The following is a 17,367-nucleotide window of genomic DNA, read 5'->3' as shown; positions in this document are numbered from 1 at the left end:
ATTAAAATAGATTTTCTGTCTTTAAAAGTCAGCAACGTACAGTTGTGCTTATCGATTGGAAATACCTTCCTGTTTTATGCCATTTGCTTCCCAGTAACATTGGTCGCAAATAGAGGATTCTGCTTTCTAGGACGACTTGTCTGGGCTTATTACTCGCTCGATGTATACTAAGGAAAGTAGCAGCTATTCAGCTAGACAGGCGGTGCACAGAAAATTGCAACACTCAATCTTTCCGGACATCCATTCAAATGCGCAGGTGCTTGAACACGGTGGACACAAGCGCGAGCGATATTCTCTCCTAGGAGTCGCTGCATTCTAGTTCCAAGGAAAACAACCACTTCGTCCTTCGCCACTGGCACTGGCAGAAATAACGCTTTCAGACCTATCCTTGAGCTGTCTCGTTCCTCTGTGGTTTCGAGGTCGGCAACTTCTAACCCATCGGACTCACTGTCCTCTCTGACGAGTATAGTCAGAGTGCCCCCATCTTTATGCGGTGGGCTGTAATCATCTTGTCCAGAGACCAGCCTGTGAGGGGTATAGTAATGCAGACCCAATGTTTGATAGTCCAGTTCAGGCGTACCACTCAAGGCGATAGATGACTCGAACACTTCGTTCAAAAGAACTTCAAAAACGAGATTCCGTAATTGCCCCCATTCCTTGAGTGTAAATTGATCAGCAATGCTAACAGCAAAGACAGAGGCGAGTCAACCGGAGTTCCTACATCCATTATTTCTTTGATGAAGCTAGAAATTTCTCGTGGTGGCTTAGTAGAAGGAGCACTCTGGTCCCTCTTGCGATAAAAATAAAGACTCTCCTTTGGGATCATCGTTCCCCCACGAATACGTTCACTACCGAACGGCGAAAAGCCTCTAGTCCTAGATTTTGCCGAATCTTCAAAGAAATTCCGCCCCTACTGTATTTGAGTATGTAATGATTGCCAGTTGAGGAGAAAAGTCTTACATCAGGTATACCGCGTACGAATGCACTCTGAACCCCAGGGGCGAAGAGCCGAAACGCACCTCATTGAAGAATCCCGCATCGTAGCTTGGAGATCTCAAGCGGACTTCGTGCGGTAGACAAGTCAAGAAGTGGAAGGAGTTGTTGAGTTGGCATGCTGGAAATGCGCGTTGATGCCGAAACGTCTAGGGGAAATGGTCACAGGTAGGAGGAATACAACAGCACCCTACAAGCTCCCATCTTCCCATGATCCACACCGCCTTCCGAGAAGCTCGGAATCAGTCATGATCGATTCGACCAAGCCCTAAGACCTTTTCCCTCACCTGAGGATTTTCTCTCCCCTTGATCATCAAATTATGGACACTTGCGCTAGGTAAATTAGTTAATTACGCTCAATGCAATTTTCAACGTTTTGATGGACTAGTCCACCCCCCAACGCGTCTCTGTTCTAATTTGATATTTTTCTTATTACTCTCACTGACTCCACAGGATATGTTACGCAAGCAAAACCAGGCAGGGCTTTGTATCAGGCCTAAAAGATCGGGCATAGTAGTGGTGCTGGAAAAAGTGACGCCGATTCCTGCGTTGCTTCACATGGTTCGAAGCCGTGTGTAATTCCTGGGGAATGGCCCATTTGTAGGTCGCGCCTCGCGTGGAGGATCCGTAACAACCTGCTACTTGAAAAGATAAAACGATCTTTCTTTAGGCATGCTCGTTAGATCCTCGCAGTAATACTGTGAGGGGATATCTTAGGATTCCATAGATCTAAAAATACTCTCTTGATACTCCGAGACAATATATGTCATGACTCGCCGGAGTTTTCTTATAAGGCTTTCGGTTTGTTTGACACTCGACGTATGCCCGTCCAGGTCAGACAATGGGCCCCAGATGCGCTTCTTTTGGTCAGTTCATGAGGAAAAGAGATGCGGGAATGACGAGACCTACGACTTCTTCTAACGTGCCTGATGAGGCATTGCCAGCGACTGCAATATAAAATTTCCAGTCTTCACCAACGACTGTGCAACCGACGAGTGGAGGTGGACAGATGCCATCTTTGCGTTGGGTGAAAGCCCACATCAATAGCCCAGACATCCATACTCCCAACTGTACTTGCGCTTCGATCAAATTCCCATCTGCGGCCTTGATTTCGATGCCGAGTCCGAGTATTCGTTTCCCTGTGTGGGGGTGCAGAATGTGGCTGAACTGTTTATCTGGGGTGCCCAGACCGGCCCTTTGATAATCTTCTTCCCACGGCTGAACCGGTAGGCCAACGACAAGATCTATTTTTCTGCTATAGGCATCGCGGGCTGTATATCGTGGTTGATATAGCGGATGGACCGATTCCGTTTGTCTGCCACCAAGAGAACAGTCAGATATGACGTGGACAACTAAGGTGTATCTACATACACGCTCCAGCATTCCAAAGGCAGTTCAATAAGTGCTTGTTCTAAGAGCGGTAGAGAGACTTTATTTAACCATGAGCCTTCACTGCGAAGCTCAGTTGCACATGTACATGACGCGGACGCGATTCTGTGAGCCTCGGTTGTGTCTTGATCGAATCCGGTATCCTCTGTTAGCGATGCGAGGAGCTCGAATGCGGCAGTGCTTCCTGGATCCCCAGATTCATGTACATAGATGACCCTGGGGTTAGCAGTAGCGAGTTCCGCTTTGACGCGGGATGGACTTGATGAACGCGATCTTCCACTTGTTTGACTGCGGGCTGAACTCGACGGGACGAGAGACACCAGGTCATCCGGGAGTCGCATAGAATTGGGAGACGACGTCTCATGATGAGCTGTGCGTGGCTTCTTAGTAGGATCCTGCCGGTTCACGGAGGGCACGGAGGGCTCGGAGGGTTCAGAAGCATCGGATTCTTTCTTTCGTTTCCGCTGGCTTGCTGGGGCCGAGGGCAAGGCTCGGAAGTCAGGCCTGTCGGAAGTCAGGGGCGGGCTACTATGCGATTCCCTCAGGACATCGCGGATCCAGGAAAATATGACTGAATTGCTGGTGCTCGTAGAGGAACTCATTTTCAAGGTCGAGCATATCAAATGATCAAGCGGTATCTCATCGTCGTGCCTTTGAGGGAGCTACACGTGACTTGCACCTTCCCGATAAAGGCCCACGATTCATTGACACCAGTTCGCCTTCTTGTACTTTTACTACAAGATACGAGCCCAGGTTTGGGCAATGGGGACATTGATGAAGTGGCATACGAAAAGAATATCCATAGATCAAATGAGACCATTGATATCAAAGTCAATGGGATGCGCCAACCATGTCCCAGCCCAAACGCCTCGGGTATATCAAATCATGCAAATCGTAGAAACCGCCGAAAAGACTATTTTCCGAGCGTCTTCCTGCACTCATCGCAGTACCACGTTCCCACCGGCTCCCGGGTCAAACCCACGCATTTCCAGTGGAACCACTCGTACGGACAATTGTCGTTGTCACAGGCGACCATGTCACCGTGGCTGACTGTGCGGCAGGTGCAATAGACCTTGGTATCCTCGTTACCCTCGTCCTCGTCCTCGTCTTCATCCATATCGTCCTCGCCGCCGCCGGTGTCACTCTTATCAGAGTCCGACATATCGGCGCTGCTGAGCATGGAGTCGTCGTCCTCGTCGCCTTCGCCAGCGGGCGACTTCTTGGACGCCTTGATTCGGGCGCTGGCGCTAGACGAGCGTTTGCTCGGCTTGCCGTGGGATCCAGCTGAAGCCTTGATCTTCTTGACTTGCTGGTGCGGTGCGACTTTCTTCGTCATGGCTTTCTTGACGCCCCCGGGCCCCCGGGGCCCGGCACTGCCGGCCCGGCTAGATGATGGGGTGCCAGCCTTGGGTGTGCCAGGACCGAGAGATGATTGGCGCAGGTTGGATGAGGCAGTTGGGAGGGTACCCAGAGATGGGTTCAGGCGGCGTCGCTTGCTGTCAACGGCGCCAGCGGAGGACTCGCGCTGGCGTTGTTGGAGGTGGACGGCAACGCCTCCAGTGGGAGTGGCGGGAGCTGAGTTGCGAGCAGTGGCTTGCGCGGCCAGCACGGCTGCACTTACGGCACGAGGAGTAGGCTGGGCGAGCCTCTGTGCAGCCGCCAGAACCGCGTTTGCATTCCCTGAAGTTGGATTGAGGGGAGTAGAGTAGGCGGTAGAGTCGGACGGCGTAGAGTCGGGGAAGAAGACTCGCGGCGGGTCACGGTAGTTATTCTTGTTGTCGAAGAGCGAGGGAAGGGGGGGATCGTTTGAAAGCAGGCCGTCGTTCACCAGGTCGCGAATGCGCACGTCCAGTCGTTTGATCTGTCGGTCGAGAAGGACACATGCCTTCTCGCTGAGCTGGATCTTCTCCTCCTGGATCTGCTGGCAGCGATCGAGGTTTTGGACGACAGTCTTGCCGTATTGCTCTTCTTTTGGGTTGGGCGCCAAACTGCCGTTCAGCTTGATGAACTTTTGGATGCTACCATCGCGCGAGTTAATTGTGGCTCGACACTCCTGCATGACCTTGTCCTTCGCTTGAATCTCCTCCATCAAGTGGTTGATCTCGGCGGGTAAATTCGCCACATCGTGCACAAACTGTTCCAGGACGGTCGCGCAGTCCTCCGCGCCGTGCGCCATGGTCGGTCGGCCGGAAACAGGTTCAATCTGATGGGCGGCCGAAGCGGTTGCGACGAAACAGGAGATGATGTCGATCAAAGAAGGTATTTAGCCCTGGTGTCGTCGGTGATGGTTCAGTTCGTCCTCGGTCTCGCGCCACTGAGGGAAGCCAGTCGCGTGGAAAGTCAATATTCAATCGGTCGCAAGGGAGACGACCTTGGAAATCGGTCGGCCAAGTCGATCATTCTGCTGACTCATCCATTCCTTAGTCATCGTATCTCGATCGGGCCTGGGGTTCAATAATGCAGTGGAACATGTGCTTAGTTACATACCGGGATAGTCAAGTTTCTCTCTGTGGAAGAGGCAACCTGTCTATGTCTTGCATAGGTTGCAAGAAAATAATTCGAATGGCCCCTATACGTTGTTTGGGCTGTCTAGGAGCTAGGTACTGCAGTGCCTCAGTAGATGCAACCGCAAGCTGGCATCACCGAGCTTGCCTAATCGCAGACTAGTACGAGGCATGGCCTGCTAGATCGACAGCTATGAGTTATTCTCCGACGAGGTCAAGTAGGTGAAGGACGCCGAGATAGCGGGTGAACTGTTATCCGCGCCGATTAGAGCTCCGCCGAAGGCCAAGCGGTGGACAGTTGACTGACGAACAAACACCGCCAAGGAAGTAAGTCCTATAAGATAGAAAAGATAGAATTGTGTCTGAATGATAATTCCTTCTGTTCGAATGCTCTTTACTACACCAAACGCTGTCTAGACAGGAATGCGTAGTGCAAACATTGCAAACCGCGGCGTCGCGGGATTTTCCCCGCGCTAAAGCGATTGCTTGCGCAAGATTAAAGAGAGCTAAACGCTTCTTCTGCTGACATTCACCTCTATCATCCTCTAACTCCTCAGCTTCTCTGTTCTTCCATTAACCACTTGACTCAAATACCGGTAGATCCAGCCAACCAGCAGAATGAGCCACGAAGCTAACCCTCCACTGCCGGAGGGCATCTTCTCCCTTCTGGACACCGATCTGTACAAGCTGACGATGCAATGCGCGATCCTCAAGTACTTTCCTGATGTTTGTGAGTGGTCGCGACCGAGAACGAAGGAGTATGGGACTCTAACGGTTGTTAGATGTGACCTATGGCTTTACGAATCGCACCCCGCACATGAAACTGCGGCGCGGGGCATACAAATGGCTTCTGGAGCAGATGAAGAGTGGGTGCTGCCCTCAGTCACCGTCTCTTGAAGGCGTATGCGCTAATGCTGTCATTGATAGAGCTCGCTAACGTCCGCGTCACCGCCGAGGAGCGCGCCTGGCTCCGGAAGAAATGCCCCTACCTGAACGACGCCTACATTACCTTCCTAGAGACCTTCCAGCTCAACCCGGCCGAGCAAATCGATATCAAATTCACCCCCATACAAGACACAGGCAGTGATGACGACGAGGGTGATCTGGAGTACATGATCAAGGGACTCTGGCTCGATACCATCCTGTACGAGATCCCGCTGCTTGCGCTTACCAGCCAAGCCTACTTCAAGTTCAGCGACACGGACTGGGACTATCATAATCAGGAAGAGAAGGCCTTCCGCAAGGGATGTACGCTCCTGGAGAATGGATGCGCTTTTTCGGAGTTTGGTTCGCGCCGTCGGCGAGACTACCACACCCAAGACCTTGTGATGAAGGGACTGTGCCGTGCCGCGGAGGAAGGAAAACGCCTCGGTTGGAAAGGTACCCTGACCGGTACCAGCAATGTGCACTTTGCTATGAAGTACGACGTCAACCCGGTTGGCACTGTGGCGCACGAATGGTACATGACTATCGCGGCTATCACGGATGACTACGAGAATGCCAACGAGCTGGCGTTGAAATACTGGCTTGGATGCTTTGGCGAAGGGGTAAGTTTGGCAGCTCTACCTGTGGAAGTCCCTACCTAATGCATCATCTGTAGGTACTCGGCATTGCCCTCACCGACACCTTTGGCACACCAGCATTCCTAGATGCTTTCAAAAAGCCCATTCCAGAACCCGGTAGCAATGGCAAGACCTATGCTCAGGTCTACACTGGCATCCGACAGGACTCGGGTGACCCCACATACTTTGTCAAGCTGGCGCGGGACTTCTACGATGATCAAGGCATCACAGACAAGAAGACAGTCGTGTTCTCTGACTCGCTCAACATTGAGCACTGTCTGGAATACAAGACCATTGCCGAGGAAGCAGGGTTCACCCCATCTTTCGGTGTGGGAACCTTCTTTACAAGTGAGTCAGATCCTACCAGCCGCAGGCACCAACCTGTTCATTGATTGCCTGACCGACGTTTCCAGATGACTTCATCAACCTTTCGAATGGTCAGAAATCCAAGCCTCTCAACATCGTCATCAAAATTGCATCTGCAAATGACCGACCAGCGGTCAAGCTCAGTGACAATATGGGCAAGAACACCGGTGACCACGACAAAGTCAAGGAGGTGAAATTGAAACTTGGCTACACGGAGCACACATGGGAAGAAGGTGATGAGAGCAACCGTTGGACGAAGGGGAAATAGCTGAACCACACAAATCAAGGATCCAATCCGGTTGCTTGCGAGGCTTTCTGTTTTCAAAGAATGCTTGTCGAATAGACACACAGACAGATTTTTATGATATCCATTAATAGACGCTAGATGAAACCATCCATGGATTGATTACTCGCAGCAATGCTCCTCCATGGTCGTATATGCCTTTCTTAGAGTTCGAACTACTAATATTGATCCAGACGAGAGGTTTATCCAGGTATAGCATCTATGATAGTTGGGAAGCAATAGTGGATATAAACTCGGCACTAAATTATGGAACTCTTAGACAATACTATTTGGCGTTGACTTTAGGCCACGCAATTGGGTTTACTATCGCCATGATTTACACCCAGCATCAAGATGAGGAATATATATATATATGTGTGTGTGTTTCCAGTGTCCCCGTTAGAAACTGCAAATGCTTATATTGTGCGAACCAAAATCTTGTGCCGTGCATATCCTTACTGCATATGTGCAATACAGAGTGACTCACTGCTGTCGCGAACCTTTCAAAGCGTGGGGTTTTACACTCTGAGTGACTCATGCTCAGTGAGAATTCTTACCAGATGCAACCCAACCACTGCCAGTTCTGTGGAAATTTAAGAGGCTCAGGAAACCTCACTTGTTCCTCTCAGGTTGTGATTTTTCTATCTTTTCCCCTGTGCCCTCTAACGCAAGGGTTTGAACCGGCATCTGAGGCAAAATGACCACCCACACTACGCCCCCTAGCTTAGGTGAGGCTAATCGCTGTGTATATCCAGCCAAGTAATTAACAATGCTTCTCTGTGTATAGAGCAGAATCAACCAAAAATTATAACCGATAGTACCATCCAGGACCCAACTGGGAGCCGTGTCCAATGCATTGCCAACGAGAATCCCGGAAGCGACGCAGGAGTAGACACTGGGGAATTGAAAGGGGAGAAAACTGAGAAAGATGGTATACTTCATCAATTGAAATTACTCACAAGCCACCTTATATTGATACAAACTACCCTCAGCTGAACGAGAGAGACGAAAACGAGAGAAACAAGCCAAATTCGAACAGAAGAAACAAAAAGCAGCCACAAGGACTTCCACAGCGCCATCCAAAACAAGCGAGAGAAGGGCTAGAGCAAAGGAGGACATTCAATTACCAGATTATATTGAGGATACACCGCCTGGACACAAAAAGAGTACGAACTATAACGTGACTATGATGCCCTTTCTGACTTTCCATCAGTCCTCAAGTCCTTCGACGACCCTCATTTCAAATCCTATCACCCTCCCGCCATCGAGTCTGCCTGGTATGCTTGGTGGGAAGAGCAGGGATTCTTCAAGCCTCAATTCTCCGAGGACGGCCAAGTCAAGCCGGAAGGAGCTTTCGTCATCGTCGAACCACCACCAAATGTCACAGGTGCGTTGCACATGGGACACGCGCTCGGGACTGTCTTGCAGGATGCCATGATCCGGTGGAATCGTATGCATGGCAAGACGACTCTATGGGTGCCTGGGTGTGACCACGCAGGGATTTCCACCCAGAGCGTGATCGAGAACATGCTTTGGCGACGACACCAGCAAACACGCCACGACCTCGGACGCGAGAAGTTTGTCGAGAGAGTCTGGCAGTGGAAAGAAGAGTATCACGGGCGCATCAACCACGCCCTCCGCAAGATGGGCGGCTCTTTCGATTGGAGTAGAGAAGCCTTCACGATGGACTCGAATCTGTCTGCCGCAGTGACCGAGACCTTTGTCCGTCTCCACGAAGAAGGTATCATCTATCGAGCGAATCGGTTGGTCAACTGGTGCACCAAGTTGAGCACTGCGCTCTCGAATCTTGAGGTTGTCAATCAAGACCTGACTGGTCGGACTCTCCTTGACGTCCCTGGATATGATCGGAAGGTCGAATTTGGCGCGATCGTTCACTTCCAGTACCCTATTCAAGACTCCGATGAAACCATCGAAGTTGCCACGACTCGAATCGAGACTATGCTTGGCGATACTGGCATCGCAGTTCATCCACAGGATACCCGATATCAGCATTTGATAGGCAAGAACGCGATTCATCCCTTTATACCGGATCGAGTGCTACCTATCATTGCCGATGACTACGTCGATAAGGAGTTTGGAACTGGTGCTGTCAAGCTCACTCCTGCACACGACCCGAATGACTTTGCCCTCGGCCAAAAGCATAAGCTTGACTTCATCAATATCTTGACTGATGACGGTCTGATGAATGCAAACGCCGGTCCTTATGAGGGTCAGAAGCGATTTGATGTCCGGTATACCATCCAAGAAGATCTCAAAAAGCGTGGGCTCTTCGTCGACAATAAAGATCACCCAATGAGAGTGCCACTGTGTGAGAAATCAAAAGATGTCATCGAGCCGCTGATGAAGCCGCAATGGTGGATGCGAATGAGAGCATTGGCCGACGAAGCGATCCAACTGGTCAAATCTGGAGAAATCAAGATACACCCCGAATCTTCTGAGAAGAGCTATTTCCGATGGATGGAGAATATCCATGATTGGTGTCTTTCCCGGCAGCTGTGGTGGGGACACCAAGCACCGCTTTACTTTGCCCGGATCTCTGGCGAGGAGCATTTGCACGATGAGAGTGAGGAGGCACTCTGGTTCTCCGGAAGAACGCTAGAAGATGCTGAACAGAAAGCTCGCAAGGCCCTTCCTGGAAAGACCTTTACCTTGAAGCGAGATGAGGATGTCTTGGATACTTGGTTCTCTGCCGGTCTCTGGCCCTTTTCGACTCTTGGCTGGCCAAGCAAAACCCATGATTTCGAGACCCTTTTTCCTACTTCAGTCCTGGAGACCGCTTGGGATATCCTCCCCTTTTGGGTTGCCCGAATGATCATGCTGGGGAAGAAGCTCACCGGTCAGGTTCCATTCACCGAAGTCTACTGCCATTCGATTGTGCGCGACTCGGAGGGCAGAAAGATGTCAAAATCGCTTGGCAACGTCATCGATCCTCTAGATGTTATCCGGGGGATTGAGCTAGATGATCTCCACGCGAAACTCCTCGTGGGCAATCTCCACCCCGACGAAGTGGAACGGGCGACGAAGTATCAAAAGACAGCTTTCCCAGACGGGATCCCACAGTGTGGCACTGATGCCATGCGATTCTGTCTCGCCGCTTATACCACTGGCGGCAGCGATATTAACTTCGACATCAAGGTAATGCATGGCTATCGGAAGTTCTGTAATAAGATCTACCAAGCCACCAAGTATGTCTTGGGGAAGTTGCCCAGAGATTTCACCCCACAGCAGACTCCCAAAATCACCGGAAAAGAGTCACTCGCTGAGAAATGGATTTTGCACAAGATGACGAGAGCGGCAGGGGACATGAACTCGGCCATTGACACGCGAGAATTTGCCAGGGCAACGCAAATCATCTACCAGTACTGGTATAATCACCTATGTGATGTCTACATTGAGAACTCCAAGGCTATCATTCAGAATGGCAGTGAAGAAGAGAGAAACTCGGCAATTGAGACGCTCTACACTGCCCTCGAGAGTGCTCTCACCATGATGCATCCTTTCATGCCTTTCCTTACGGAGGAACTCTGGCAGCGTCTTCCTCGACGTCGCGGTGATTGCACACCATCGATCACCATTGCCAAATATCCTACTTACGATGCGGAGATGGATAGCCCCAGCTCTGAAGAAGCATATGAGCTAGTGCTTGGGGTCTCGAAGGGTGTCCGCTCCCTTATCTCCGAGTACTCGTTCAAAGACCAGAGCCATGGTGAGCCGCCACATCTGCCATATCAAAGAGGAATAAAGCTAACACTCGCCAGTATTCATCCAAACTCACAAGTCTGCCGCCTACAACACCGTCACTAGTCAGATCCAAGCCGTCAAGTCACTTTCTGGTAAAGGGGTCTCCGACATCATCATCCTCGGAGTTGGAGAAGCCTGCCCCAGCGGATGCGTTACCTTTTCTGTGTCGAAAGACGCAGCGGTTTCGCTGTATGCGAAGGGTCGGGTCGATGTGGACACTGAGATTAACAAGGCTAGCAAGAAGCTCCAGCGCGCCATGAACAGCATTTCGGTGCAGAACAAGATTATATTTGCGCCACGGTATGTGGAAAATGCCAGCGCGGACGTTCTGGAGGCGGATAAGCGGAAGCTCGTGGATCTTGAGGCAAAACGAGACTCGTTACAAGACACGATCGAGCAGTTTGAGAGGTTGAAGCTTGAATAGGGCGCAAAGGATTGTACCAGAGATTGAATGTATAGAGCTGGCAGAACATCTGTTTACAGTCGATGAGTGGATGCGATACGTTTGCCAATTCACTCAGCGTAAATTTTCGCCCGACCAGTGTCTACTCAAGCCGTATGTCGATTCCAATAGCGACTCTGCTGTTATCTAGAGTGACCATTTACATGTTATACTCGCAGCTTTCCCCACGCAACTCCGCAAAATCCCCCACATTTCCCTGCCGAACACCGCCTTCAACCTCTTGCAGCCGCGAGCCGGTCTTGAAACTCGGCTTGTCCTCCATGTCGATCCGACTGGATTGCAAAAGCCCTTGTGTGCCGGTCAAAACATAAATGCAGAGCCCTATGTGAATGACGATGTCTCTCTCCCCGAACAGCGGCGTGCTGGCCATGAAACGCAAGCTGCAGCACACGGACAGTCGCCACGAGCTCGCGACTAAGCGTCATCGTCTCCAGGACTACAATCCACAGGCGCCGTGGCTCTCTGAGGCGAAGCCACTGGCTGGCTGGCGCACGCTGGGCGACCGGGCAGTTCACCATGCGTTACCACTCGCCAATATGGTATCAGCTGTCCAGGATCTGATCGACCCGGACTTTGATCCTCTAACGGCGATCCTGGACGAGGAACCCCGATTTCTAAAAGCGTTGCCCGATCGCATTCCCGCGGAGGACTTGGAGTTCTTGCGATTTCGCGGCGCACTCTCGATTCCGGAGAGTGGGCTACGAAATGAGTTGCTGCGGTCTTATATCCAGTGGGTTCACAGTTTCATGCCGGTCCTGAATCTGCAAGAGCTGCTGCGATGTGTTGCCGGGAATGATCCCAATGGCAATGTGAGTGTTTTGCTGTTTCAGGCGGTCATGTTTGCTGGCACAGCCTTCATCGACCTGAAGCACCTGCAAGCCGCAGGGTACTCGACACGAAAGAGTGCGCGCAACGCCTTCTTCACTAAGCTACGAGTGAGTCTCTCCACGCAATCTGGTTAGAGAGGCCTTTATTGATGACTTCGCTTTTTTTTAGCTGCTCTATTCCCTTGATTGTGAAGAGGATCGCATTGTCATCATGCAGACGGTTTTGTTGATGACATATTGGTCGGATCCGGAGAATAGCCCTCACCGTGATATCTGGGACTGGATTGGAGCTTGCAACACACAGGCTCATTCAATTGGATTGAACAATGATCCCTCGTCGGCGACTGACATCAATCTGCAGACTCGAAGGCTGCGCACTCGACTCTGGTGGTGTTTGTATTCACGCGACCGACTAATTGCAATGGGCATGCGACGTCCGTTGCAGGTGAACGAAGTCACAAGTAACGTACCAATGCTTAGATTGGAAGACTTTGATTTTGAGCCATTCTCACCGTCTGCAATTGCCCTTTTCCGCTGTCGCCAACTTGAAGATGTCTCGCACCAAAAGCGCTTAGCAACCATGTTTATCGAGAAGGTCAAGCTTTGTCAATGCATTGGCCGAGTACTCTTCGCACAGTACGCGCCTTCACAGCGCAAATTTGGGCCCACGGACCGTACGACGGTCGTACTGGTTCCCAGGCAGGCCTCGGAGTCGGAGTTTACTCGATGCAGCCAAAAGCTCGACTCCTGGCTTGGCGCTCTGCCGAAGGATGCCCAGTTCATACCAACATCAAGAAGGGACTTTTCTGATGGTGAGGATGTTTTGCTTCTGCATGGGGCTATGCTCCGGATGCTTTATCACGCCACTAGTAGTGCACTGCACCGGCCCTGGGCCGCCCACACGAAAGACCAGTCCAATTCTCGCATCGAGTGGCGCAACACTGCTCGCACAAAAATGCACGACGCTGCCACAGGTATTACGCACATCATCCAAGGGTTGAATCAACTCAACCTAACCCGGTTTCTGCCACAATCTGGCGTGACCGTGATTCTACCCGCTGCCGTGGCACACCTGTCCAACTCCATGTCTGGTAACCCAGCTCTTCGCGAGAGCAGCATTTATAATTTTCACCGCTGCGTCCACGTCCTCCACTGCCTGAAGGACATTTACCCGGCTGCCAACTTCGAGTTCGCAAATCTCGAGGCCGCTATCAAGATGCAGTCTAGTAACTACAGCTCCAACACATTCTTTGAAATAATGCAGTACAGCTTCGATGACACTACCGCGTCACATCAACCAGAAAAGCCGAGCAATGCTGATTCAATTTCTACAACCCATTCTCTCCGTCACCTGGCAGATAGCTCTGAGCGCCTGAGTCCTACCCCACGCCCTCGGGCATCCTCAATGCAGGAACGCGGCACTCGAGCGCAAAGGAAACACGGCTACAACAGTCCAGAAGGGCCCTCTCACCTCGCCTTTAATCCATCCCATCGCCCTTTGCCGAATGACTTTGATGGCCACTTTGTCTCTAACACCACAACATCTGCCGACAACCCATTCAACTACCTCTCCATTGACTTTGAGAACTTCCCTAGCATGAACGACCCCACCAACGACAAAAGCAACGACTCCTTAACCTCCGGCCACGACCTTGACAGCATGGACTGGACCCAAGCACTGTTCCCGGGCACCCCATTAAGCGAGCTGGGACAATTCGGCCCCTTCGACGAGCACCGCCGAACGCAAAGTTTGCCGAATAATCACATACCACATAGCGAGCAGGAGGATCTTTTCTCCTTTGTATTGAACGACGATGAAGATGGAACCCCACTTCGACATCATGCTGCTAGTCACGCTCATGGTGATATTACGGGTGATTTGGATCGGGATCTCGGGTTTCAGACTGAGGATGAGATGTTGTAGCTTATGTCTGTTTGACTCGACCTCGTACATCACAGGCAAGATTATATGTGAGGCCGTGGACGCAATATAGCCTGATTTCCCGCTACTCCTTCCCTGAGCTCACATGTTAAGATGGTGTGAGCGCTTCTCATAATTCAGATCTGTGGAAACTATCATGTACATACTGAATCAGTATACCATCGTGATAATATGATTGTATTGACATGTTCTGCAGCAACTATATATGCATATTATCGGTCTACATGGTACTTTTTAGTATAGACTAAGGTAACCAAGTGAAGTAATTCATCCATGGATCCAATGGTAAGAACTAATTTTAGTCTGAGGAAAAGTGGGAATGGCCTGAATGGCCTTTTGGGAATGAAGGCAAATAACTCTACTCTCACGTCACAAAGCGTATGGGCATTTGTCTCCAGTTCGCCTTGTTAGCTTATGAAGGTAAAGGGTCGAGCCATACTTTCTACATTATAATACGGCGAAAGAGTCATGTTCAAAATGTCCCTATCAAAAATATGAACAACCTGCTCCGCCCCATAATATTCCATGTCCTTCTCTACGGCAAGATTCCAAAATGCGGTCTAGTCCGAGTCATCATCCGAGTCATATGAATCCTCATCATCAGCCCGATTCATTTGCATTCGCATATTGAAATAGTCAAGACGACTAGCCTGAGACAGTTCATGCGGCATCGACCTCTCAGAGAAACCGTAGCCATCAACGGACCCAGTCGGCTGCAACGTCAAAGAATACCGAGCCTGCAGGTTGAAATCGATCAAACCGCGCGCGAATGGGGTGGTGAGGAGAGGCTTGAATATCGGACGCGATTCCGGGTCTGTGCCTAGTCGGTTCAATGCGTCCAGCACATCCCTGAAATCGGCCCACCACTGCTCAGACTCAAACTCCGTCACTCCATCGAGGATGCACAGGATGACCGTGTCTCGCGGTAGCTGCTCCACCAGCTGGCTGAAGGTATGGCACAGCATCGAGAGGGAATGGGTCTGGATACTCTGGGCGAACCAGGGTGTGTTGATGAATTCGAGGTCGAACTTATGCCGGGTGCAGAGCATCTGCGCGATAAGCGAGCGAATGAGTCCGTTTGGTCCTGCGACGGAATCGGCCTGGTAGAGGGTTCCGTGCAAGCCGCAGAAATAGTGCAGCACGATATAGTTGTCATTGCCGTGCAGATGCAGAACGAACATCGCGCATAGAACCGACAGGGTGGTGATGCGTCCAGGGCCAGGTGTATCAAAGTTCCCATGGACTAGTAGGGTCGCGGTGTCGCGAGAAGCCATCCACTCGGTGAACTGGTGCGATGAAAAGAACTGCTGTGCCTGGGCCTGGTCGGAGTTATTGGATTGTGATAGGTCCTTGATCGCCATTTTCAGATCCCTCGACAGGCTCTCGAGGCTGACACCGAGGCTGTTGAAAAGCTCCGTAACACTCATAAGGGCTCTCGAATGATTGGATTGTGGCGGCGATTGCGATCGAACATTATCCGCAGAGACATCTATTCATCAGACAGAATACACAGGTTAGTCTGATTCTCCAGGAGCTGGAACAAAGTCGGGTCACTGACTTGGTTGAGTACACACAAGGGTCTGGTGTATGACATTGAGGATATAGATGCCCTTTCCTTCTCTCTGGATATCTTTCTTCAACTCGGATATATTGGTATCATAGCCTTGCAGCGCCTCTCCAATGTCGTCGACTTTATTCTCAGTTCGGTCTGCAATTTCTTTGGCCGCGGCCGCATCAGCGCCTGTCTTGATAGCCAGGTCATCTCGCACCTGCTGAAGACAGTTCTCAAAGCGCTTGGCCTGCTTCTGAACTCCAGCCAGAATACCGTCAATCACTTTAGCCGTATATCCAGAGGCGACCAATCGCTTGATGAATTTATTGGCGCGCTCGCTCAATGACGGGTGAGGCCTCATACTACCATTGAGAATGAAGATCAGCCGTGCTAGAGCCCGGGCGAGGGTATTGTAGAGCTCGATAGCAGTTTTCTGAAGCTTCTTCGCCTTCCATTGACCTTGTTGATCTTTGGCAGTGAGCATCAACTCGGGGATATCTTGGAAGGCGCCGAGAATATTTGCACGATTGCTCGCATTTTGCTGAGCGATCTATTTTGTATTAGCAGCCCTATCTTGAAATTCTTTCCTCCGTTATGAGGTCGTAAGGATCCGGTGCAAGCCAACTCAGAAACTTACACCGAAGATTATTTTTAGCCCCGCGGATAGAAAGTTCAGCCCGTGATCCGAAGGTATCAGGTCGAACCACGGGGTGATTTCGTCTGCATAATCCCCCGCTGTCCGCAGTCCTTGGCGCCAGAAATTCCACCCTTGAGCATTATCCTCATAGATATCGCGTGCCTGGGCGAGCTCAACCATGACATCGTTGAATGTGCATTTCTTGACGTTGAACCTGAACTTCGGGTCGGCTGTCTCATTGTATGTAGCCAAACATTCTTCCAGGTCGCTATTTAGCTGTTAATTTCCGTTATATATCCGCATTGAAAGAAGTAGTGCCCAAACCTGGCTGGGGGAGGATGTTCTATCTTCTCTTTCTCATCATTATAGGTTGCGGGCGTTTCAAGAGCCTCATGGAGCGCAGGTCCTTTTTCTAGTAGGTACTGGGCTGCCGCCCTCTTATGTTCCTTCCTCAGCTTATCTTTCAAAGACTTCATCTTTTCCATAGCGAGGAAGGAAGAAAAGAAAATTCCTCTCCGTTGTAGTGCGTAGTTTTCGGTCGGATGCCGAGGTAAAGGAGGTATGTTCCTTTCTCCGTCATTATTCCTGCAAGAGCAGTTTGCTATGAAGCTAGAAGAGTCGGATTATGTTGCATGTTGAGAGTCGTCCAGACGACGCAAGACCGAGGCAGCACGTCAGCAATGCAAATGTGCAGCGTGCTGATGTGGTCCAATAACATCAGCAAGCCCAGCAAAGCCTCACTTTGGCCAGGAGTCAGGCGCCGATGGCTAAAACTGCATGGCATGAAACGCATGGTGACCATGCACTTCATTGTAAACAGGACCATTGGGCGCAAATGAAAGATGCAATTTGGCGTGCGGATAAGGCGTGGATCATGCCGAGATCCCGCTCCGGGGTCCAGGTGGCGTGCCCCGCTTAACCTATCGCATTTTGGACTGTTCTGTTTAGTCGGCCTTACCTGCATAGATATTCATGCAGGTAAGTCGGCCAAGCTAAAATGCTGCGCTAGCGGGAAATATGAGGGGTTCTTCATACTCGGAGATATGCATTAACCGACCTCCAGAGCCGAGAGAACATATTGTATGTG

General features: G+C 50.8%; 7 protein-coding genes across 7 annotated transcripts; 4 read left to right on the top strand and 3 right to left on the bottom strand.

The window, feature by feature from the left end:
- Positions 1-1,706: 1,706 nt before the first annotated feature.
- N7459_006205 (uncharacterized protein) lies at positions 1,707-2,984 on the bottom strand (the record flags this gene model as incomplete). The annotated part of the gene is made up of 3 exons (XM_056945389.1): positions 1,707-1,853; positions 1,903-2,308; positions 2,365-2,984. 3 exons carry the CDS (start codon positions 2,982-2,984, stop codon positions 1,707-1,709), a joined length of 1,173 nt encoding a protein of 390 aa, XP_056799724.1.
- Positions 2,985-3,295: 311 nt separating this feature from the next.
- Positions 3,296-4,558, bottom strand: N7459_006204 (putative PHD finger domain protein; the record flags this gene model as incomplete). Its single annotated transcript, XM_056945388.1, has 1 exon — positions 3,296-4,558. One exon carries the CDS (start codon positions 4,556-4,558, stop codon positions 3,296-3,298), a length of 1,263 nt encoding a protein of 420 aa, XP_056799723.1.
- A 946-nt stretch (positions 4,559-5,504) lies between these two features.
- N7459_006203 (nicotinate phosphoribosyltransferase) lies at positions 5,505-7,082 on the top strand (the record flags this gene model as incomplete). The annotated part of the gene is made up of 5 exons (XM_056945387.1): positions 5,505-5,616; positions 5,669-5,752; positions 5,814-6,433; positions 6,487-6,796; positions 6,862-7,082. The coding sequence occupies 5 exons, from the start codon at positions 5,505-5,507 to the stop codon at positions 7,080-7,082; spliced, it is 1,347 nt and encodes a 448-aa protein (XP_056799722.1).
- Positions 7,083-8,025: 943 nt separating this feature from the next.
- On the top strand, positions 8,026-10,922 carry N7459_006202 (tRNA synthetases class I-domain-containing protein; the record flags this gene model as incomplete). The annotated part of the gene is made up of 2 exons (XM_056945386.1): positions 8,026-8,028; positions 8,319-10,922. 2 exons carry the CDS (start codon positions 8,026-8,028, stop codon positions 10,920-10,922), a joined length of 2,607 nt encoding a protein of 868 aa, XP_056799721.1.
- A 735-nt stretch (positions 10,923-11,657) lies between these two features.
- Positions 11,658-12,284, top strand: N7459_006201 (uncharacterized protein; the record flags this gene model as incomplete). The annotated part of the gene is made up of 1 exon (XM_056945385.1): positions 11,658-12,284. One exon carries the CDS (start codon positions 11,658-11,660, stop codon positions 12,282-12,284), a length of 627 nt encoding a protein of 208 aa, XP_056799720.1.
- A 76-nt stretch (positions 12,285-12,360) lies between these two features.
- On the top strand, positions 12,361-14,073 carry N7459_006200 (fungal specific transcription factor domain-containing protein; the record flags this gene model as incomplete). Its single annotated transcript, XM_056945384.1, has 1 exon — positions 12,361-14,073. The coding sequence occupies one exon, from the start codon at positions 12,361-12,363 to the stop codon at positions 14,071-14,073; it is 1,713 nt and encodes a 570-aa protein (XP_056799719.1).
- Positions 14,074-14,651: 578 nt separating this feature from the next.
- On the bottom strand, positions 14,652-17,244 carry N7459_006199 (uncharacterized protein; the record flags this gene model as incomplete). The annotated part of the gene is made up of 4 exons (XM_056945383.1): positions 14,652-15,580; positions 15,650-16,193; positions 16,281-16,499; positions 17,239-17,244. The coding sequence occupies 4 exons, from the start codon at positions 17,242-17,244 to the stop codon at positions 14,652-14,654; spliced, it is 1,698 nt and encodes a 565-aa protein (XP_056799718.1).
- Positions 17,245-17,367: the final 123 nt, after the last annotated feature.

Source organism: Penicillium hispanicum (genome assembly GCF_028827665.1).
Source record: "Penicillium hispanicum strain IBT 35686 chromosome Unknown utg000005l_segment0_segment0, whole genome shotgun sequence".
Classification (NCBI taxonomy): domain Eukaryota; kingdom Fungi; phylum Ascomycota; class Eurotiomycetes; order Eurotiales; family Aspergillaceae; genus Penicillium; species Penicillium hispanicum.
Note: the sequence above shows the minus strand (reverse complement) of the source record. Positions and strands in the feature narration are given on the sequence as shown.